At 40.6% G+C, this 25,151-nt stretch overlaps 1 protein-coding gene across 4 annotated transcripts in view; it reads right to left on the bottom strand.

Annotated features, from left to right (window-relative positions):
- The window catches only part of ccdc57 (coiled-coil domain containing 57), a 184,594-nt gene that overhangs the window by 95,790 nt on the left and 63,653 nt on the right, over nt 1–25,151 (bottom strand). For all 4 annotated transcript variants that reach the window (XM_078570969.1, XM_078570970.1, XM_078570972.1 and 1 more), the window contains exon 7: nt 8,047–8,247. In XM_078570969.1, coding sequence (XP_078427095.1) covers nt 8,047–8,247 — 201 coding nt within the window. The remainder of the gene's footprint in view (nt 1–8,046; nt 8,248–25,151) is intronic.

Raw genomic sequence — 25,151 nt, 5'->3', positions numbered from 1 at the left:
GTTAAAATGGCAGAGCATAGTGTAATCTCATGGATGTAGGTTGGAAGAGACTGGGCAAAGGCAGAAAAAAAAGAGTCAAGATAGGAAGCTTTCTGTAAAGATTCTATTTCATTCTCCCAGTTTTTCCATCTCTCTTACATCTGTTCTGACAAAGCCACTTCTGTGGGACAGGAACAAGTTTAATCGATGGGTCTGCCAGGATGATCCTGTTTGTGGATCTTTGGAAGGTGGCTGAAGTAGGCTATGTGGACTTGATGGATTATGAGATTAGAGGCTGTGGGATCATATTCCTGTGGGAGGTAGGAGGAGAGTAAAAGAGTTGGCATTCTGCTCCAGTATATGCAGGTAGGTTCACCAAAATAACAACAGCACCACCTTTATCAGCACATTAAAGTTGGACCTGAGAGAATGAAGTGCTGTAAGTTTAGAGGGAGAAAAGTTTGAGTGCATGAGGGAAGTCATTATATTGAGACTGCTGGCAGTTCCCAATGAAAAGATCTATAAAGAGTTAGACACCTGAGGGAGGAGCCCAGGTAGAACAAGAATTCTGAAGACAGGAGAAAAGATCCGTTGCGTGTGTGTGATAGGGAGACTCCTGGCTGAACAGCAGAGGCAAGGGTAACAGAAATGACATTTTGTGCAATTAAAGCGTTGTGCACCTTAGATACTATGTATATGATGTGTACAAAAATGGCACAATTCAATATACCAGTATTATCTAAGTGTTAAAAAACATAGTTGAAGGAAAGGGAGATGAAACACCATTCTGCAGCTGTCAAAATGCAGTGCTACGCAGACGCAGTAAAGATGTGAGAAATATTGGCTGAAAGAACCTTAAACTATACATTACATAATAGAGCCCAATTAAAACTCACCTGGAAAGAATAAAATGTCCTTTTTATTCAAATCATTTCTATCAAGCAATTTCTGTTGAGTGGATGCGAAACAAAACTATGCCAGGGCAACTGCTCTACTTAAACTGATGTTTCTAATTATAGAATACCCTTTAACTGGCTTTTACTGTATTAGGAAATGTAATCCACATTGTAATTGACATTACAATCCTCGGAAGGACACACCAAAGGACATACATAGCTGTGGTTAAAGGAGCAGTAACTAGTTCTGTATTTCAAATATTTCATCTGATAAACATTAGCTGCAAATTATCCTCCTTGTTCCTCATAGATCCTAACTTAAGCATACCCCATCTAAAGCTTCATACAGGTATTTGTTGATCTCTAGAATCTGGTGCTCGAGGATCTGCCTTATTCATACTGCTGTCTGCATTTCGTAGCACCAAATTTGGAACTTTAATTATTTGGCAGGCCTTCTATGATGTAATGTACACTGCTTCAGCTCCCACCGAGGAACCACAGTACATGCTAAATCCAATATACAGTATTGCTCGCATTGTGTATTTTTCAGCCTCTGTCTTTGTGTATCTTTTCTATTGCGTTTTATCATCACTTCCTTTAAGCTTTTTAATCACACCTTTCATGTTGTGTTACTCTTTCATTCATTCTGAATAAAGCATTCAGATAAATCACAATTAAAGGGAAACAAAGGAATGTGCAGTTTGGTACTGGTGCTTATTGTGTTACAATTTCTCCTACTAATCTCCCCATTTTTTTCTTGACTTATTTTGGTTAATTACTTGTCTGTTCAAATTTTTATCCAAAGTTCTTGTGGTTAAGTGCTAGTATATTGTTCAGTTCTGCAGTTGGGTGCATGATGCGATGGAGCGAATTTCCCCAGGGTTCTTCCATTGTAACTTCAGCAGAAACTCTAGAAAAATATACATGGCAGATTTTAGCCATTTACACTGTTCACCCAGAGGTTCTGCCAATCGTTTGCTGGAGAATCGCAGCAGTAATTCTAGCAATGCACATACCTATTGTCATGATGATTGTGTATTCTTATATTGTCTTTTTGTGGGCAGTTGTGGTAAACAGCATATTAACTACATTGTGTATTGTGTGCTTTTTTCTGTGCTTTGGAAATCTAGGATGGGCTCATTGGAATTAATAGTCTTTCCCTATTCCTAATACTCTTATGTTCTTAAGGTAAAATAGACTTACCCAAATTACAAACAGGTGAGTGACTGTCAGGTTGGCTTGGTTGATAGAACCCTCGCCTCTGTATCATACGATTGTGGGTCAAGCACACTTCAGGATCTGAACACATAGGGCAGAATTTTGCTGTCGGCGAGCAGGGGACAGGGCCCGCTCGCCGATGCGTGATGAAGTTGGGCGGAACCCCCAACGTCACCCCGCCCCATTTAAATTTTCAGGAAGGCGGGGGCGCAGCAAAATCAGCTGCGGGCCCGTCATTGACAGGATCAATTAAGCAATTAAAGGACCTGCCCGTCCAACCTTAAGGTTGGCGGGTCGGCCAGAAGCCCTGGCGGCAACTAGAAAAAACATGAAACCTCATCCAGCGGCGGGATGAGGTTTAATGTAGGGTTTTAAAAATTGTAATAAAGTTGCTATGGAAATTATGAACATGTCCCAACTCATGTGACATTGTCACATGAGGGGACATGTAAGGGATTTTTCTTTTCTCTATTTTTAATATTTTTAAAAGTCGAGGCGATCTCCCTGAGGCTGCACTTAGCTTTGGGGAGATGAGTGTACTCTTTTGTGCGCATGCGCGAAAGAGCGCACTCTCAATTTTAGGGATTCCCTCCCGCCCGCACAGGGAGCGCAGAGCGCATAGCGCTTCCTGGCAGACGTCGCTCTGGGTGGACCTTAATTGGCTCACCCACGTAAAATGGCGGTGCGGCCCCGATCGCTGGTGGCAATCAGCTCTGCGCCCGCCGGTGATTGAGTCAGGCCCGCCCGACACACACAAAATTCTGCCCATAATGTTGCCTGACATTCCACTGCCATCCCAAGGGAGTGCTGCATTGTTAGTAGTACCATCCTGCTTGTTCCAGTAGTTTAGCTGGATGTCACCATTCAAAGCAAGGAGTCCTATTGTTGTAGTTTTGTAACGGACAGCACAAAAAATCAGTAATTTGTCTAATTGCTGTTTGTGGGATCCAGCGTACAATGCTAAAATTTTAAAAGAAACAAAGGAATGCTCTGACAAGAAACAATGATGCAAATGAAATCCATAATAGTTTTTAAAAGGGATGTGGAAAAATACTTGAAAAGAAAAAATTACAGGTAATTTAGAAAAGAAAGGCAAGCAAATAGGTAGCTTTGTCAGAGAGCCAGCACAGATGAGATGGGTCAAATTAAGTGCTGCGCTGTAAAATTATATAACTGCAGAGAACATATTACATCAGGGGTGTGGTGCTGCTGCAGCATCACTCTGGCACTTCCTATGAAAAGGCTTTAATGGCTAGTCCTGTAATCCACCACACTGCATGGTTCATAGGGACCATAACGAATAGTTACCAATGCTGTTTTTTTAAAATTCATTTATGGGATGTGGGTGTCATTGGCTAGGCCAGCATTTATTGCCCATCCCTAATTGCCCTCGAGAAGGTGGTGGTGAGCTGCCTTCTTGAACTGCTGCAGTCCATGTGGTGTAGGTACACCCACAATGCTGTTAGGGAGGGAGTTCCAGGATTCTGACCCAGCGACAGTGAAGGAACGGCGATATATTTCCAAGTCAGGATGGTGAATGCCTTGGAGGGGAACTCTAGGTGGTGGTGTTCCCACAGATCTGCTTTCCTTGTCCTTCTAGATTATTGTGGTCATGGGGTTTGGAAGGTGCTGCCTTAGGAGCCTTGGTGTGTTTCTGCAGTGCATCTTGTAGACGGTAAACACAGTTCATCGGTGGTGGAGGGAGTGAATGTTTGTGGATTGAGTGCCAATCAAGCGGCTGCTTTTTCCTGGATAGCGCCAAGCTTCTTTACAGTTGTTGGAGCTGCACTCATCCAAGAAAATGGAGAGTATCCCATCACACTCCTGACTTGTGCCTTGTAGATGGTGGATAGGGTTTGGGGAGTCAGGAGGTGAGTTACTCGCACCAGGATTCCTAGCCTCTGACCTGCTCTTGTAGCCACAGTATTTATATGGCTAGTCCAGTTCAGTTTCTGGTCAGTGGTAATTCCCAGGATGTTGATAGTGGGGGATTCAGCGACAGTAATGCCATTGAATGTCATGGGGCGATGGTTAGGTTCTCTCTTGATGGAGATGGGCATTGTCTGGCACCAATGTAACTTGCTACTTGTCATCCCAAGCCTGGATATTATCCAGGTCTTGCTGCATTTGGACATGGGCTGTTTCAGTATCTGAGGAGTCGTGAATGGTGCTGAACATCCTCACTTCCGACCTTATGATGGAAGGAAGGTCATTGATGAAGCAGCTGAAGATGGTTGGGCCTGGGACACTACCCTGAGGAACACCTATGGCATTTAGGTGTCCTCCCTTAACTTAAAGAGCTCTTGGGTCAACTCAACTTATCCAAATCCAGTCTCTCTTTCCTGACAACAATATAAAACGTTGCGAAGGAAGTGGAATCACTCACGAAAGATGTATTAATATAAACTTCCAGAGATCAGTTGTGAATTTTAAAACTGACATGAGAACAGTCCCAAAGATTAGTAGCTAGGAAATGTCATTGTTTTTTGCGTAATTTCAGCTCCAGCCTTACCCCACTTCCAATACTTCCTATTTTACCTCCGACATCTCCAATTTAAAGGCTGGATGGTAAACTCGACTTTGCTGATTGGCCATCCATTATACACCGCACTTGATTTTTCTTTCCACTTATCTCAGTGGAATCCACTCAATTAATTGTCTGACTGGATTTTCTAAACTGCAAGATTGGTGTAGATTTTAATCCTCACTGCCTCCAATATTGAAGTTACTTGTTTCCAGGAGTAACACATGCAGGGAAGTTTGGCCCATTGATGGCAATCAGAACTGGACGGAAATCCTCTCACAACCCTGTGGGGCTCCGTTGCTTGTGATGCAGAGGCAGCCGACGCAGGGACCATGTCAAGTGATTTCTACCTGCATTATTATGTGGAGCAGAAGGGCAATTTTGGCCATGAGTTCCTGGAGTTTGAGTACAGGCCAGACAATAAGAGTTGACCAGAACGTCCGGAGCTCGAGGTGTGGCTGTGAGTCAGAGCCTGGGGAGGTTAAGAAGTGGTGGATGGAAAGCCGCCCCCAGGGTCCCAAGCTTCCCACTGCTGCTGCTGAATGTCCCAGAGTCAATGTGCAACAGCAGCAACAGCAGTAACCTCCTGTACAGCTCCCTGATTGTAAAAAAAAGTACAGACTTTACAACTGCCTGCACATAGCTCTCTCATAAACAGGCATTTCGGGGTCTTTGAAGCTCATGGTTCCTGGGATCTAAAGCATCAATATCCCCAAACACCCTGCTGTGCTTGCCTACTGAACATTAATTCCTTGCTGTGATGGCCAGAGGATGTGAAATGCAGTATCATGTTTGTATTCCCTGCTGGCAGCTTTACGTGGAACTTATAGCATAGAAACAGGACATTTGGCCCATCTCATCTATGTTGATGGTTATGCCTCACACAAGCCTCCTCACACTATCAAGGTAAACTTCAGCTTCTTTTTCCTCATGTGTCTATCAAGTTCATTGAATATATCTATACTAGAATCATAGAATAGTTGTAGCACAGGAGGAGGTCATTCAGCACATTGTCTCTGTGTCAGTTCTCTGCAACAGCAACTCAGCCACTCCCACTCCTCCACCTTTTCCCTGTAGCCCTGTAAAATCTTTTCTCTTCAGATAATTATTCAGTTCCCTTTTGAAAACTGCAGCTGAATCTGTCTCCAGCACATGCTCAGGCAGTGCATTCCAAATCCAAACCCCTTGTTGCATAAAGAAGTTTTTCCTCATGTCACCTCTGGTTCTTTTGTTAATCACCTCAGGGTTCTCAACCATCTGCTGATGGGAATAGTTTCTCCTCATTTACTCTATCCAGGCCCTTCATCGTGTTCTCCAAGGAAAATAGCTCCAGCTTCGGCAATTTATCCACATAACTGAAGTCTCCCATCCTCAGAACATTCTTGTAAATCCTTTCTGCACTCTTTCTAAAACCTCATATCCTTCCCATTGAGGCTGAACCAGTGTTTTATGAATGTTCATAACTTACCTACTTTTGTATTCTGTGTCCCAATTTATAAAACCCAGTATTCAGTATAATTTATTAACTGCTTTCTCAACCTGCCCTGCTACTTTCAATTATTTATTCACATGTACATGTTGGTCCCTCTGCTCCTGCATTTCTTTTAGAATTGTAATCTTTATTTTATGTCACCTCTCCTCGCTCTTCTGACCAAAATGTATCACTTCACACTTCTCTATATTAAGTTTCATCTGCCTTCTGTCTGCCCATTCCACTAGCCTGTCTATATCCTCTCGAGGTCTATCACTATCCTCCTCACAGTTTACAATACTTCCAAGTTTTGCATCATCTTCAAATTTTGAAATTGTGCCCTGTACCAAGATGTAGGTTATTAATATAAATTAAGAAAAGCAGTGACCCCTCTACATACCATCACCCAGTCAGAAGTAAAGTTTTCTGTAATTCATGTTTTTAACAGGCTTGAATTAAATAATTGAACTGTTGCATAATGAAATTCTAGCTATGTTAAAGACAAATGATTCAAAATACCACATAGTTCAAAATAAAATGTCTACCGGCACTAATATTTTTCATTGAAAAGCATAGTTTTACTGAGGTTTGGGGACTCAAATGGTTAATACAGAGGAAAACAATGTAATAGTAGATTTAGAAATGACATGACCAACACATTTTCTTAAAATTCTGGCATGTCAAAATTTGGCATTACACCTCTATTATATGTAAAAAATATTGCCTAATCTCAGGATACTAAAAGGTGTTGAAGCTGCGGCTAATGCTGTGAACAAAACATTACCAGCCCCACCCCTTGATAAATAGGAGATCAGCGTCCTCCCCCAAATAAAATTTTGGTCATCCTTGATCAAACAGATTTTGACCAAACCCTCCCCACTGCTAGACTCTTCTAACATCCCACAAGCCACCCAATTCCTGCTTTACTTCCCCTCTTACAATAACAATTACATACCTCCTCAAATACATTTCTTATCTGCACTAACCCCACTCTCCACCATCTGCACTTCTCCTCCTCCACTGTTCCATGTCTCAATCCCCCAACCCTGTTGCTCTAAATTCCCTTTCCTTAGCACTCTCTTTCTTGTCCCCTCTTCTCTCTTCCTTTCCCACTCCCTCTCTTTGTGAGCCACTCTTTCTTTCCTTTCCCCTTCTCTACTTCCCATATTTTTCCTTCTTCACTGCCCTTCCTTTTCCTCAACTCCCTTTCCCTGCCTTACAACTTTCTGATGCCTCCTCCAGCTTTTCCTCTCTACTCCCCCACACTCATTTCATTATTCCCCCCACCCTCTAATGACTTGTTAGCTGAAAAATTCAAATTGATCTTGACTACCCTCGTGCAATGGAAAATTTTAGCGATATACTAAATTCAGTACATAGGCTGTGCCTTTCATGAAAATATTCATGGTAATTATTCCCCTATGGACAAACCCATTGTACTGCCTGTTGTAACCGTTAGACCTGTAGATGGTGCTGTAATAAATGTATTCTAAATATCGAGGAGGTTGCACCTTTGCCAAGCCTGGCACCTTACACAGCAGGAGAGATTGTAATGGTAGGGGTTTAAATCTCTTCTTTTCTCTGATAGACGAAGGCAAAGCTTAACCTACATCAAACCCTCCCATTCCCCATCTGAAATTTCCATTCGTGCTCAGACAGAAGTTCTTGGTTGCCCTTCTCTGAAGAGATAGAGAGATAGTTTCTCTGCCTCTGTTCTCTCCATGCCCCATCTTTCCCATACCCCTGCCCATCCTTCTTCCTCATACCCCTTCTTCCAGTCCCTACCGCTATCTTCATCCTCCTCCTCTCACCTCCTTTCGTTCTAACTTCTCCCTCCCCTCTCTTATGCCTGGATCCAAATACTCCCCCACCTTCCTATCCTATGTAAACAGAATTCTGTACTTAGTGAATCTCTTATGGTATTGCACCAATTCAAGAAAAAGAACAACGTCACTTACTTCTCAATTACATCCTCCTTCTCCTTTGTGGCATCTGCATGGTTCCATTCCATTCGCCTTTTCTCCATTTCAGCTGTCTCCAAGCTCGTTTGCAGTTCACGTACATTGTTCTCCAGCTCCCTAATCTGTTCTGTATGTAGTTCCTTTGCAGCAGCAAGCTTTGCATCTCTCTCACGAGCAAAACGATCTAACTCGCAATGTCTAAAGAAATATTAGATTTTTTAATTTAACAGAATAAGGCAGTTAAGAAATTAGAAGCTTTTCTTCATTTTTAACTAAATGCCCATTAGTGTTAAAAACATCTCCAAGTTTGTGATTATAGCAAGCTCCTGTAGGGAAAACACAATTCAAAACTCTCCGATGTAGTCTATAAAATGCATCTCAACATTAACCACAAAAAAGACCCTCCTAAACATTTTTCCTTAAATGGCTGCTGAATTAGCACCAATTAACATGAAGTTAATTTGTGTTTGAGGGAAACAAAAGGGAAACAGTATTTGAACTCCTCAAACTTGTTTCAACAGACAGTATCAACTCAAAGAAAACACAGTCATGCCCTTTGTCTTGATTTAACCAATGACCTCTTCTCATTTTCAGTTCGCTACAATGCTACATAACTACCAAAATATGTCAAATGGTTTGCAGTTTAATCCCATCAGCAATGTCATGAAGCACATGCCTTACAAATGATGCTCTATATAAAATGCTTTGTAAAAGGTTCAACGGCAGAATGATTCAGAGATGTAAAAATCCAAATTGAGAGCAGAAAATCAAACATATGTTAGTTGAGGCCATAAAACTTGGGTATGATTTCTGAGCTGACTTGGCAGATCTCAGCAGAGTGGTGTCATGGGTACAACAAATGGTTTCAGCGATTCTGGACTGGGTGGGGAGAAATTGTCCCACGTCCCTGCTCCTGATCACGAACAAGTAATTCCTGCTGAATGTAGGTGAAGACAGCATTCCATTTAGCTGTGTCATATCCACCACTTCAGTAGTCCAACAATGTGACTGACTTAACTCACAAATTAAAAATGGCCCGTTGGCTGTGATGCTGAAACAGGTGCCCATGGAACTGTGCATTAGAAGATGACAGCTCCTTCAGAAAAAAAACAGGAGAGAAGAAAAATATGATAGGAAAGGAAATTTGAGAAAAGAAGATTGGGAGAGGGTGTTAACTCTTAAGATAGGACTCATGGATTCGGACACCACATAATCAAGTTCAAAACACACGTTGCCTTCAATGGGTATTAACCAGACTGCCAAATATAGAAAGAGTATTACAATTTCAGTCCAGGAACAGGAGTATAGTTATATTGATTATTGAAATCAATATAAACATAAACGATCAAATATTATGTGGAACACTGTGGCTTCCATGCAGCAGGGACCTTGGAAATGTCACTAATGACTTGACTATTCCAATGCTTTCCTGGCTAGCTCCCAAACTTCAGCTCATCCAAAACTCTGTTATTCATATCAACTCTGCTGCCATAATCCTAACTCACAACAAGTGACATTCACCCATCATGTCTATGCTCATTGACCTATTTTGGCTTGTGATCCGGCAAACCCTTTATTTTAAAAATCTCATCCTTGTTTTCAAATCTTTCCATCAACTCAGTCTCCCCATCTCTGAAACCTCCTCCAGTCCTACAACCCACTGAGATCTTTGCCTTCCTCCAATTCTGGCCTCTTGCACATCCCCAATTTTCATTAATGGTGGCTGTGCCTTCAGCTACCTGGCCCTAAGCTCTAGAAATCTTCCTAAACCTCTCCACTTCTCTACCTCTCCTCCTTTACAATGCTCCTCAAAACTTACCTCTTTGACCAAACCTTTGGTTACCTGTCCTAATATCTCATGTGGCTTGGTGTCAATGCTCCTGTGAAGTGCCTTGATACCTTTTACTATGTTAAAGGCACTATATATAAATGCAAGTTGCTGTTGATGATGGAATGGAACTGTTTAGGCTGTACCATGTTGATTGTAATGTTAATTCAGAAAACATTGTTTTCTTCATTCCTTGAATGATAAGTATTCTCTATAAGAGTACAGCCACCTTGAGAGGTAAGCCATGTTTGGGCTGCTAACTACCATCCTCTCCCATCAGAAGTTAAATAGCTTGACAATAATTACCAAATGCAAGTTGTTGCTGTTTACTATGTTATGGGAAGTGATATTGCAGAAGTTTAAAAACCATTTAGAAACACTATCCATTTCAGTTACACGTTATGCAAAATAATAAATTTTATATTGACCTAGATTGCCTGAGAACTTTATCAATTCTTCCTATTAAAGACTGGAAAATATAAATGAGGACATTGGCAAAACACTGCAAAACATATGTGCAGCAGGAGATTGGAAGAACCCTCAGAGAAACCACCGGTATGTAAATTGTTTAAAAAAAACTTTCATAATTTCTCCAAGATTTTCACCTCTTTCCGACTGAAGTTACAATGGGAGATCCTCTGAGAAATTCTCCCCCCAAATCATTCAACTTGTACAAGAGGGATGCATCATTACACACCTAAAATCATGGGCCTCGAGGGGCTTGATTAGGTCTTCAGAAGAAAGCACTCGGGGACCAGTTTGCGGGTCTCAAAGGGGATTCATTCCAGGTCTCAGAATCGGTGGTTGGTTCTGTGGATTGCTGGGTTAAGTGGGAGTTGTAATCGGGATGGGGGTTGTGGGTTGGTCGCCGAGACCTACTGAAGCCCTTCTGTATGGATTACTTACCTACAATGATGGGGGTGCATCAGGGAAAACCAATCTTGGAGCAGGAACATTAACCATGTGTTAGGTCTCTTATTTGCATATGTCATGGGCCTGATGTCTGCTTCAGGCATGGGCAGAACATGCTTCATTTATCTTTATCCACCATAGCGGGCAGTGTACCTTTGGCCAGAAGTTTGCTTGCACACCATGCCGGCATTTTGGAGCCTTAAGTGTCCAAGCAGTGCCTGAAGAATAGGTGCTGTATGATGCAATTTCTAGGCCCAAGTATTCATTTACACGAGTGACCAGTGCCACTAAACCCAAAGGAAGGCAGTCCAGTAATTTATAACATAGATGTCCTTATGTACCTCATACCATTCCAGTACACCTCATCCTCTAAAGGACTTGAATGGATGGCTCCATACAGGAGCCTTGAAGCTATGACTGCTGTAGTGACGAATGATCAAACATTTGAATTAACTTGTCACTTTCCAGTGGTAAGTATTACAGTTCTTAATAAATGACCCTATGCTATGGATTTAGCCTGAATAAACACCTGTCTTAGAAATTTTAAATACTAACATTTTATCAAGGACAGTAGAATGTCCCTATGGCTTAGTCTTGCTACTAATATGGCACATATATTATATTTCTCACTGACAGGCACATGGAACTATTCAGACTATCCATAAATAAGTGATATCATTAAGTTCAAAAATAGGAGGAGTGACTGGTTCAAAGCAGAAGGATATGCCTACAAATGATGTCTGCAGGTGAAGAAAAGAATATATATATCTAGTGGACTATTAGTAAGTCAGGTGGCAGAGGTGTTTAGTGGAATAGGAATGTTGCCATTTAGTTTAACATTTTCTCAAGTTTGCAGGACTCCATTGAAATAGTTGCTTATTCAATAATTGTAGACAAGGCTGCTAGATTGATTCACTCCTTAAAAACTATTACATTTGTTCAGAACGTAAGATTTTTGCACCTTTAAAACATGCAAGTAATTGCAAAGCAGTTTATTTAATAGCTAACCTGGTTTGCAAAGAAAATGCCTATTTTACAACCGTCTGCTTAATACAGGAAGAAAATGTGATGAATTCAGAAATACTATACAAAATTGATGCTTTGATCATTTATTTGATTGCTTTCAATGTGTGCAATCTGACTGTCCTATTTCCTACATTACAACAGTGACTGTGCATTAAAAGCGGACACATGGGTGGGCAAGTGCCGAGGCGAGCTGGTTAGAAGGTCTCCCTTGGTTCTCTGGGTTTCAGTCCTTGATGTTTTACTAGATTTGAAGCTCTCTAGCCCTCACCCCTCACACTGCCTCATTCCCCACCTCCCAATGGCCCCTCAACCTCCATGCCAACTCATGCCCCTCACCCACCCTCCCATGACTTCTTATACCCGCTCCACATCAACTCCATGGCCACTCACCCAGTTCCACTGTGGAAGACCTCAGGAGCCATGTGGAGATGAAATAAAATAAATTTCTAAAAAATTTAAGACAATTTTTCCTACATAGACTTGGTGAAAAAAACTCTCATTCATTTTAAATCTCAAGTGGTTAATCACAAAAAAATGAACTTTTGTTCATGCTATGAATCATTTGGTAGTTTCTTCAAGCTATCAATCAAACAGTGATCTCAGAACCCTTGCTGAGAAAATTTAAGCTTTTTGAAATTCAGCCAAGCATTCATAATGAATAGCCCTCAGGGACATGTCAACAAAGAACTCAATTGAAACTGCTTAAACAGATGCTACACCAGCTGGCCTGTCAAACAATCATGATCAGCTGCAGCCTTCTTTTTTACAATTTAAAGAATGGGGATCAAAAAAAACTTCAGCTCATGATAGTTAAATGGACCTTATCTGCCCTTCAAGAGTGTTTATGTCTACTCCATAAATTAATGACTCCCACCCTGCAAGTTAAGGCCCTTGGAACAATCAAAATTGGGTCTGTTTGAACTCAGCAATAAATGGAATCTGTTGGAAATGGGGCAGGACTTCTGTATTTGGGTCCATCCACCATTCTTACAAGGTCCACGGAGTCTTCCCAACTCCACGAAAATCCAGCCTTAAAGTTCAAATCCAGCCCGAGAAGTTCTAATCAGAGTTTCTACCTATGGGTAACTGCATTGCATTACATTAGTCTTCAGAGATGCATTTGTAAACATGTGTATTATTGTGAAATAAACTTTTTGTAATTTTGCTTTTTCTCCTTACAGTTCTGCATCAACTTTCTCGAAGTAAAAATAGCTTTGCTTAAAATAAATCTTATAATGGGTTGTTGATATGCAGTGTTACAATCTCCATAGAGACTGATAACTTTAAAACAAAATTTGAGCTTGTAGCTGGAAGAATGATACTACAATATTTTATCTTTTATGACTTTTTTGCAACAAACGGGTCAGAAACATTATTAACTAAACACCATTTTAACTTATTCTTTAAACTACAGAACAGAACTCCCCCCTTTTACTTTTAGCACAACCAAAAAACCCACTTCACAGGTGTACTTTACACTGTCCTTTTAAGTAGTAATTTGATTTTCCCGCAGACCCAGTCCAAAATGATTCTCAACTCCTCCGGGTTTACTACCATTTCTTTCCTTTCCCAGTTTGGTAGCTTTTAAACCCATAACAATCTTCCACAATGATTGTTTTTTCCTGGAGATTCTCCCTCTAATGCAAGCTAGGCGAAGCTCCAGCCTTGTTTCAAATCCTCACAAATTTGTTTTTTTTCCCTTTTGAGCGCGAGCTCCCACTCACATTCCATAGAGACTTTTGGCCTCTAGCTGCTCTGTCTCCCAGATTCTGGCGGACCAACTGTGTCTGTGCTACTTAGTGATATTTTAGGAGAGCCTATGACCCGAACTTTACAAAGGCTTCCTCTGCATCCTTCACTCCCAAAGCCCATGTCCATGGCAATGTGAATCACATGGATCTTGTATCCAGGTAGAAATGCTGGTTAGCTATTCTTTAGACCCCAATTCTATCTTAAGTGAAATTAAATGGACAGTTTAAGGTATAACCATTTACAACTTGACATTCTCAACATCTTCCTGGGACTTTGGAGACTAACAGTCTAACCACTGTAAACACAAATGCTGCTACCATTGTCTCAAAGTATGAACCTTACACGTTCTTCCCAGGAAAACAATCTGGGCCTTCCTTTAATCTTTAACAGCTCCCTCACCCTGTTTTCAGACGGACTTCAGAACAGGTGACGTGACCCCCTTCATTTTACTCTAAATGAGAGGCACAGTACCAAAACATAATAATTTTATAAATCTCATAATTGTAACAGCAGTGCTGTACTAGTGACCTGCAAGAAGAGTCCCTCACATTAAGCTGCAGGATTTAAAGCTGTGTAAGCTTTTGTTGTGTTGTTTCTCGAGGGGAGAACACGTGTATAATGTAGTCCTTTTCTCAAAGCTTTGTTCACTTAATCTGGTCATAATCACTAATTATAAACCATGAATAGAGACCTTGTGGTCTGGAATATATGTTCATGTACGTGCCACATGTATTTTTCTTAGTTAAACTCAACAGGCTTCCACATATACTTTCAGCATTAGTTAAACTGAATCAGTGTGCCAGTTGTCAACGTTAGAAAAAAATTATACTTTTGAATGCATTAGAGGACAAGCAAGAAATATTGAAGCAGAGTTGATCAAGGAAAGCTGAAAAAACTTACTGGAATTGTCATGATAATAAGAATTTTTTTCCTATGGGATGTATCGTATAAATCATTTTAAATTTGTGACACTGTCAAAGTAGTGTTCAAGAGTCTCCTTGCAAAATTGATGGTGCAGAACATATTGATATGCACTGCTGGTGTGTGGATACCCAGGAGCACTGAAGCAGAAAATTTTGGCAGTATTTCTGTGGGAAAGAAGAAAATACCTGTCTTCAAAAACCAATCAACTTAAAGTTATCTTGATGGTCGGACAGTTTATTTGAAATGTTAATGCATGCGGCTGAATAATGGAGTTCTGATCAGGTCTGAAGATTAAAGTAAAGAGAAATTGTGTGTTTAGGCCATTACAGTACGACCTCTCCTGCCCATTACTGCAAAACAACTGTAACATGAACAAAAAACAAAATCCCAAAAATGCTGGTTGCTGCTGCTGCTGCTTAAAGCTTCTCCTGCCAGGAGATCTGGTGTCATGGAATGCCACACTCATCTGTCTTGCACCATCCTCACATATCCACTGTAGCTCGTCGGCAACCATTCTGACATCCACCTACTCCTCGGTCAACCCCTTTTTCTGCTGCCCTCCACTTTTGCCCTCCAGCAAAAATCTCTGTAGCTTTTCAGCTCTGATCAAATGGCCAAAATACTGACATTTTCTTTTCTGGATGTCATTTTTTAGAATTCTTTTTCACTCTTGCTATTTCAAGTGCCTCTGCATTTAACTTTTGGTCTTTTAACATACATCTTAGCATCCACATTTCTTCCAAAGGTCTTTGCCTATTGTCCAGGTTTCTGAGGTACACAGGAAAGTGGATAAAATATAGCATCTTATGAGTTTTCCCTTGTTACAAACTGGAGTCTTCTTGTTATTAACATACCTTTCATCTTCACAAAATTACTTCTGGCTATCCCTAACCTTCTAATTTCTGCACCACATCTGCATCTTCTGTTATCATTTGTCTTAAATATACAAACTTATCTACTTGTTCCAGTGTGACATCATCTACTTCAATCTTTATTCTAGTTTCTTCTAATGTATTCCCTCTAGCCACCACTGTTTTTGTCTTTTTGGTGTTCATACTCAATCCATATTAAAATTTATAGATCCCACTTGATCTATGATATTTTGCAGGGTCTCCGCTGATTTTGCAAGTAATGCTGTTGCATCAGCTTACCACAAGTTTATTATGTTCTTGCTTCCATTTTTTACCCCTTGGAGTACATCTAATTCTCTGAATATCCTGTTCTTTGTACAGGTTAAATAATTTTGGTGACAGGGCATAGCCTTGTCGTACTACTCTCTTCACTTGAAACATGTCTGATTATTGCCCTTCTCACCTGATGCTCGCTATTTGGTCCCAAAATAGGCTCTGGATAAATTTCACATCTTTACTGTCAATGTCACATTCAGCAGCACATCTATTAACTTTTGGTGATAAATATGATCGAAAGCTTTTTCACAGCCTATGAAACATATGTAAATGTTCTTGTTTCCTTCTAGATATTTATTGAAGATTGCCCTTAGGTTAAATATTCCCCCTCTTGATCAAACTCCAGGTCTAAATCCAGACTGCATTTCACCAATTTCTATTTCAAATGTGTTATTCTTTCTTTCTACTATGATTTTCAAGATCATTTTAATAAGATGACTCATTGAGCTTATAGTTCTAAAATATTTGCACTTCCATTGCTTTAGGTTCCTTAGGTAACTTAATAAATAATGAATCAAGTCACTTGGACAGCATCAGCAAGAGGCACACGATCAACAAGGGGAGACTTCGGCCTGAGTGAGACAGAGACTGAGTGAGTATATTTGGGAATTTGGTTCAAAGTGGGAATTCAGTGCATAAGGGGAAAGAGGTGCTTTAGGTAAGGTGTACTGCAAGTGCGACTTAGAATGGAGAAGAATAGAGAATAGAATAGAATGGAGTTGAGTAGTTAAGGGAGTTACGGAAGGAAGGGAAAGAGGTGCTCTTTTGCTTTCTGCTTTCTAACTTTCTCAGCCTTCAGCATGTGGTTGTACAGTAGGAGAAGAAGCTAGTTATTTGGTGAGTATCTGGTAAGTGACTAAGGTTTATTCTATTCCTAAGGTTCAAAATAGTCTAGCAACTGGTGGTAAGGTTAATACAATATATAAAAACAAAAGTAAAATATATAATTGAATAAAATAATTAAATAGCTAATTAGAACACATTAAGGATGTCAGGGCAGGTGATGTGTCACAGCTGCAGCATGTGGGAGCTCGTGGATGTCAGTGTGATCCAGGATAAACACATCTGCAGTAAATGTTTGAAGTTTGAGCAGCCTCAGCTCAGAGTTTGAGCTGTAGGCTGAACTATAGACACTGTGATGCATCAGGGAGGGGGAAAGTTACCTGGATTCTTTGTGCCAGGAGGCAGTCACACCTCTTAGGACAGAGTCTTCTGATTTGGTCAGGGACAAGAGAGTGTGACTGCGAGTGAGGCAGGTAAGGGGACTCAGGGTAGGAGCGCAGGAGCCTCAGCCTTTAAATTGTTCAACAGGTTTGAAGTTTTTTCAGCTTGTTTGGATGAGAGTAAGGGCTGCAGGGTGGATGAACTAACCGGCCATGGCACCATGGTACAGGAAGCTATTCAAGTGGTGGGAGCAAAAAGGAATATAGTGACAATACGGGATAGTATAGGCAGAGGGATTGACACCGCTCTCTGTAGCAAGGAGCGTGAGTCCAGATATTTGCGTTGCCACCCTGGTGCCAGGGTGCAGGGCCTCTGCTCAGGGCTAGAGACGAACTTGCAGTGGGAGGAGGAGGACCCAATTATCGTGGTCCATGTAGGTACCAATGACATAGGCATGACAAAGGAGGAGGTACTGCATAGTCATTATGAGGAACTAGGCAACAAATTACGAAGCAGAACCTCAAAGCTCATAATCTCTGGATTATTACCTGAGCCACGTTCAAATCGGCACAGGACAAATCAGATTAGGGAGATGAATGTGTGGCTCAAATACTAGTGTAGGAGAAGTAGGTTCCGGTTCATGGGGCACTGGCACCAGTACTGGGGAAAGTGGGATCTGTACCACTGGGGCAGTCTACACCCGAACCATGCTCGGACCAGTGTTCTCGTGAGCTGCATAGCTAGGGAAGTAGAGAGGGTTTTAAACTAAATAGTGGGGGCAAGGGATCAAATTTGGGAAGATGTGGTAAACCAAAGAGCAGAGACAAGACAAAAGAAAAAGGTATTATTATGGGACCTGAAAAACAGACTGTGACAGGAAGGGAAAGAGAGTACAAATCTAACAGTAAATCAACAGATGAAACTAGAGGTTATAAAAAGGATGATAGGATAAAACTAAAAGCCCTGTATCTGAATGCATGTAATGTTCAAAACAAAACAGATGAACTGAGAGCGCACATAGAAATAATAACTACGATTTGATAGCCATTACGGAGACATGGCTGTAGGAGGACATGGATTAGGATCTGAATATTGAAGCGTACAGGATATTTAGGAAGGACAGGAAGCAAGGAAAATGTGGAGGGGTGGCTCTGTTAGTTAATGATGGTATTAGCACAATAGAGAGGGAAGACCCTAAGTTCAGGAAACCAGGATGCGGAAATGATTTGTGTAGAGATGAGAAATGGTAAAGGCAAGAAGTCACTTGTGGGAGTTGTGTACAGGCCCCCTAACAGTCACCACATGGTAGTGTGGAGCATAAAGGAAGAAATAATTGGAGCTTGTCAGAAAGGCCTGGCGATAATCATGGGAGATTTTAATTTACATATAGACTGGAAAAGTCAGATGGGCAATGATAGCCTAGGTGAGGAGTACATTGAATGTTTTCGGGATAGTTTCTTAGAACAGCATGTTCTGGAGCCTACCAGAGAGCAGGCTATACTAGACCTGGTGTTGTACAATGAGATCGGAGTAATTAATGATCTCACAGTGCCCTAGGTAGCAACAACCATAATATGTTTGAATTTTACATTCAGTTTGAGGGAGAAAAGAGTGGATCTGAGACTAAGTTTTTAAACTTAAATAAGGACAATTATGAGGGTATGAAAGCTGAGCTGGTTAAAGTGAATTGGCAAATTAGGTTAAGGGATAGGTCAATAAATTTGCAGTGGCTAACATTTGAAGTGATATTTCAGAATGCACAGAATAGATGTATTCCAACAAGTAAGAAAAAGTCCAAGGGACGGACACACCATTTGTGGTTAACTAGAAAGGTTAAAGATAGTATCAAACTGAAAGAAAAGGCATATAATTGTGCAAAGAAAGGTGGCAGATCGGAAGATTGGATAGAATATAAGGAACAGCAAAGAATGACTAAAAGGCTAATAAGGAGGGAAAAATTAGAGTATGAGAGAAAGCTAACCAGGAATATGAAAACAGACGGTAAAAGCTTTTATAAATATTTTAAAAAGAGGAGTTAACAAAGTGAGCGTTGGTCCTATAGAAACTGAGTCTGGAGAATTGATAATGGAAAACAAGGAGATGGCAGATGAATTGAAAAGGTATATTGCATTAGTTTTAAATATAGAGAAACAAGTAACATCTCAGAAGTAGCTATAAACCAGGAAATGGAAGTGAGGAAGTCAGTCAGGAAAATTACAGTCACTAGGGAAGTGGTACTGAGTAAATTGTTGGAGCTGCGGGCTGACAAAAGGCTGGGTCCTGATGAACTTCATCCTAGGGTCTTAAAAGAATTGTCTAGTGGAGTAGTTGATGCATTGGCTTTAATTTTACAAAACTCCCTAGATTTGGGAAGGTCCTAATAGATTGGAAGATAGCGAATATAACTCCATTATTCATAAAGGGAGGGAGACAGAAAGCAGGAAACTTCAGGCCAGTTAGTTTAACATCTGTCAAAATGTTAGAAGCTATTATTAAAGAAGTTACAGCAGGGCACTTGGATTACCTCATTTATATAAATGACTTGGATGAAGGGGTTGAAGGGATGGTTGTCAAATTTGCTGATGACACAAAGACAGGTAGGAAAGTAAGTTGTGAAGAGGACATAAGGAGGCTACAAAAAGATATAGATAGGTTAGGTGAGCAGGCAAAGATCTGGCAAATGGAGTACAATGTGGGAAAATGTGAAATTGTCCATTTTTGGCAGGAAGAATAAAAGGGAAGCATATTATCTAAATGGTGAGAGCTTACAGAGCTTTGAGGTGCAGAGAGATCTGGGTGTCCTAGTGCATGAATCACAAAAGGCTAGTATGCAAGTACAGCAAGTAATTAAGAAAGCTAATAGAGTGTTATAATTTATTGTGAGGGGAACTGAATACAATAGTAGCAAGGTTATGGTTCAGTTGTACAGGGCACTAGTGAGACCACATTTGGAGTACTGTGTACAGTGTGAGTCACCTTACTTAAGGATGTAAATGCGTTGGAAGCAGTTCAGCAAAGCTTTACCAGACTAATACCTGGAATGAGCGGTTGTCTTATGAGGAAAGGTTGGACAGACTAGACTTGTATCCGCTGGAGTTTAGAAGAGTAAGAGGCGACTTCATTGAAACATATAAGATCCTGAGGGGTCTTGCCAAGGTGGATGCGGAGAGGATGTTTCTTCTTGTGGAAAAACCTAGAATTAAAGGTCACTGTTTAAAAATCAGTGGTCACCCATTTAAAACAGAGATGAGGTGAATTTTTTTCACTCAGAGGGTCATGAGTCTTGGGTACACTCTTCCTGAAAAGGTGGTGGAAGCAGAGTCTTTGAATATTTTTATGGCAGGGGCAGATAGATTCTTGGTAAGCAAGGGTGTGATAGGTTATCGGGTTAGGTGGGATGTAGGTTTCAGATAACTATCAGATCAGCCATGATCTTATTAAATGGACAGTCTTCTTTTTGGTTGTTTAAAGATGTTTTCCACCATCAGATCATTTTCTTGACAAAATAGTATCAGTTTCTCTCTTTCATTTCTCAATCCAAGACCATGTTAGTCAACATGCGTTCCTAAGGTTCCTTCACCAATTTTAGCATTTAAGTCCCCTATTACAATTACCACATCAATTGATTTAACTTGAGCATAACACTTCAGGATGTCACCATAAAATGCCTCTATTTCCTGCTCACTGAGATCTTGTGTCAGGACAGAAACTTGTTTGACAGCCAGGTCAAAATGCTTTCCTTTGATCGTAATCATGATCACTCTTTCTGAGATTGGCCAATGACTTTAACCTGATCTCCTGTATCTTATTTTTACTAGGATTCCTACTCCATTCTTATATTTCTCAGGAGGTGAAAAACAAAGCACGGGATTCTTCTTTTCCATCAGACAAGATTCTAACCATCTTACTTCTGCAAGTTCTAATAAGTCAAATATCAAGCTTTCCCACCTGATACAAAGTCTTTATATTCCACATTCCTATTCTCAGGAAGCTACCTCTTCCATTTGGTGTAACAGGCTCAGAAGCTGACCTCTCTTGTGAGTTTAGGTCAACTTTGTCATAAATTTGTCAGTTACTTCATTGGGCAGGGGCTTCTTCCCTGTCACTAGTGTACATAAAAAGCAGAATAATGTTGGAAGTTTGAAACTAACACATTTGATAGTATTTTCAACAAGCTTCTCCAGATTAAAATCCGATCAAAATGAACCTCACAAAGAACTGTTTAACAAATGGTGTAGAATTTATTTCAGAAATCAACACCTAGAAACTAAGATTAGATCGGAGGGAAAGACTTCCAATTATAAGTCTAACAGTAAATAAACATCTTTCAGAAATGTCCTAAGGAACTCTGCATGCAAATGAATTACATTTACTGCTGTTAGGTAAATAAACCTTGACCTGCTTTAAGTACAACATCACACAAACAGCAACTAAACTAATCTGGTTATGCAACGTTGGTTGAGAGCTGAAAATTGATCAGGCCTACATGAGGACATGGGATTTTAAGGTTGTCCCGAGGGAGCCACAATCTAACATTCCATCTAAAAACTGGCACCTTCCACAATGTACGTGGGGTTAAATATCAGCTAAGGATATGCACTCAAACGGTGCTTGAACTTACGAATTTTTGGCACAGGTGACAATTAGCGTGATAGAATAGGTAAGTAACTGAATGACAACAATGATGCATGTGACAACTTTAAGATCAACACAATAATTTTACACATTTTTAAAAAATTGTTGCTTCCTTCCCCCACATTAAACATAATAATCATTCCCTGGCCAAAGGAGAAAGGAGACAACTTGCTTCCACAACCTGTTATAGCACTAACAAATAAGCTTCAAAAACATGCAGTATTAAGTGATGATCATTTACTTATTCATTCTCATCGGCCCCCAGCTCTCTTGAAAGGTAGAGAGTTCAGATATTCTCGTCCCTTTGACAATATGGTCACTCATTAAGTGGATTAGGTTACTAATTTTGCAATCAACCTTTTTGTGATATAGCACAATTAAGTTCCGGTCCTCAGGACATCCTGGTAATATATTAGCATTAAAGCAGTATATTATTTAAATGGAGAGAGAAAGCAGTATATTTTTTAGATGGAGAGAGAAGCAGTGTATCATTTAAATGGAGAGAGATTGCAGAACTCTGCATACAGAGGGATCTGGGTGTCCTGGTACATGAATCAGAAAAAGTTAGTATGCAGGTGCAGCAAGTGATGAGGAAGGCAAACGGAATGTTGTTGTTATTGCTAGGGGAATATAATATAAAAGTAAGGAATTTTGCTACAGTAGTATAGGGCATTGGTGAGACCACATCTGGAGTCCTGTGTACAGTTTTGGTCGCTTTACTTAAGAAAATATTTAATTGCATTAGAAGCAATTAGGAAGAAGTTCACTCTACCGATTCCTGAGATGAAGAGCTTATCACATGAGGAAAGTTGGACAGGTTGGGCCTGTATCCATTGGAGTTTGGAACAATGAGAGGTGATTTTATTGAAATATATAAGATTGCAAGGGAACTTGACAGGGTTGATGCTGAGATGATGTTTCCCCTTATGAGAGAGGCTAGAACTAGACGACAGAGTTTAAAAATAAGTGGCCCCCGATTTAAGAGGGGATGAGGAGAAATTGTATCTCTCAGAGGGTTGTTGGTCGATGGAACTCTCTTCCCCAGGGAAACAGGGTCATTGAATATTTTTAAGGCTGAATTAGATAGATTCTTGTTTGATAAGGGAGTCAAAGGCTATACAGGAAGGTAAAAAAGGTAAGAAAATGCAAAAGGTAGACAGGAAAGTAAAGTTAAGGCCACAATCAGATTAGCCATTATCAAACGGCTAAGCAAGCTCGAGGAGCCAAGAGGTCTACTCCTAATTTGTATATATGTTTGCACGTATGCTCGGATCCCAAAGTAATTTATAGCCAGTAAAGTACTTTCAAGTGTAGGCTCTATTGTAACGTAGGGAAATGAGGCAGCTAAATTCTGCACAAATAAATGGCCAGATAAACATTGAAGGATAAATGTAGGCCAGGGCACAGGCTAAGCACTATAATATCTTTATTATCTACCCTGGGGGGGCCTCGTTTTAACATTTCATCTTAAAATGGAACTTCCAACAGTACAGTGCTAGCTCTATACTGCACTGAAGTATCAGTCCAGTCTCAGTGAGGCTTGAATGCATGATCTTCACACTCAGAGGCAGGAGATGGTGGATCCTGTCGGATGGTTCCCCCAGCAGACTGTCAAAGTCATTTGGGAGAATGCCTCATTGCCAGAACTTTCCAACAAGCACCAAGATGTGGTTTGGCTGGTGGTGAGAAAGGCCCTCCCCGTCAGATCCTTCCAAAACGCCAGGAGTCTCACCCCCTCTGCCCGTTGCCCTCGAGGTGGCTGTGGTGGGGACGAGACCGTTGTTCACCTCCTTGTGGATCGGGCATTTGCAAAGAAGGTCTGGAGAGAGATACAGTGGTTTCTTCAAGGTTCATCCCAAGCAGCGCGGTGACACAGGACTCTGTGCTCTACGGGCTGTTCCCAGGGACACCGAGACAAACATCAACTGCAGCTGGAGGATCATCAACTCGGTGAAAAATGCTCTTTGGTCTGCCCGAAACTTGTTGGTCTTCCAGTGCAAAGAGTTGTCCCCGACCGAGTGTTGCAGACTGGCACATTCCAAGGTCCAGGGCTACGTGCTGAGGGACGCACTAAAGCTTGGGGCAGCCGCCGCAAAGGCACGATGGGGAAAGTTCACTGTCTAAGACCTTTCTGCCATAGTGCACCGAGGGGCTGGGAAAGGTATAGACCCCTCGGGCTGTACGGCTCACAATGAATGTATGCATTGAATACTAATTGTATTATAATTGTATTGAAGCACCTCAGAGTGCAACATGATGTATGTTGATAACTCCAATATCATTGCACTGTCTGACTATCTGTAATGACCATATTGAAATGACTGTAATATTCATTGATTATATTGAAGCACCTCGTGATCCATGTGTAAAAGTTGAATCTGATTGCACTTTTTGTGATGGTGATTTAGAAATGTTTTGTAATGTTCTTCCAGATATTTTATGAATAAAGTATATTTTTCAAAAAAAATCTTCACACTCAGAGACATGGATTTGGCTTTTTCTGCTTGCCAATTTTGTTATGTTGGTAGTATGAATGACATATGATACCGCTTAGTGATTTTTAATGTAGTTAGTTTTCTCCCCTTATCTCTACTGCTGAAGATACTAAAATCCCTGCTGCCATGCTGTTCCACGGGTGCTGGATATCTCAAGTACCTCACTCAACTTCCATACATTAGCACTTCTAGCACAGGTTCCTAGATAGCAATTAATAATGGAAACACTGGTTGATTTTCCCCTCATTAGTTTGAGGGGACTGAAACTCACTGTGCTTCATTGCCATTGTTACTCCAGCTGAGATGAATTAAAGAGTACAAAACTGAGTGAACTAGAACCTGTGTGGTTGAGCTACTCACTGAATCTCAGGGAGCCCACCAAGTCTTTGAACTGTACACAAAATATTAGAATATATCCGGGAGGATAGCAAACAATTATGGTATTTACCTATCATATTTGATGTATTGCTCTGTGATTTCAGTTTTGTTAAAAAATATTTTTATAGTCATAAAATTATTAAACACATTTCTAATAAAACTATTTCATGTCTTAAACATGTTTCATAAAAATATTGTCCTACTTCGGTAGAATGATTACTGCATAGTGTTAAAATGACAAAGGCAGCACTGAAGTCCACGTCAATCTGTGAGCTATTAAACTAATTACTGCTTGCATAATACCATATTAAAGTGGGTTAGTGAGAACAATACTTATTTTAAGACTCAACAGCAATTTTCCCATTGCAGTCACAACAGTCTGAATCCAGTACAAAAGTAAAGGACTTATTTTTTTTTATTTCCCTGTACCAATATTTTTCGTTCCATTCAAATTCCTGGAAAGCAGGGTTAGCTGATAACTTGAGTTATAATCCTATTGATGACTTTAATGTCAACATCCTTCGGTGAACAGCTACTAAGTGGCATCTGCCCCACAACACCCACCACGCTGAGACACTCAGCAACTGATTAAACACCAGAAATCTTGCCAAGAGCTGAGAACTGGTGCATTACACACATGACCAATGTACTTTGAATAACACTTGATCTTTGAGACGGAAAGCTAGATTTCCAGTGCAAGATGACTCAGTGGCACTCTCTCACCTCCTGAGTCAGAAAGCCATTACTCCAGAATTTGAGCACATAATCTAGGTTGATACTTCAGTGCCAATTTAGAGGTGG

The sequence above is a fragment of the Cetorhinus maximus genome, chromosome 24 (assembly GCF_964194155.1).
Source record: "Cetorhinus maximus chromosome 24, sCetMax3.hap1.1, whole genome shotgun sequence".
Taxonomy (NCBI): Eukaryota; Metazoa; Chordata; class Chondrichthyes; order Lamniformes; family Cetorhinidae; genus Cetorhinus; species Cetorhinus maximus.
This window is presented reverse-complemented; position numbering and strand designations above follow the sequence as displayed.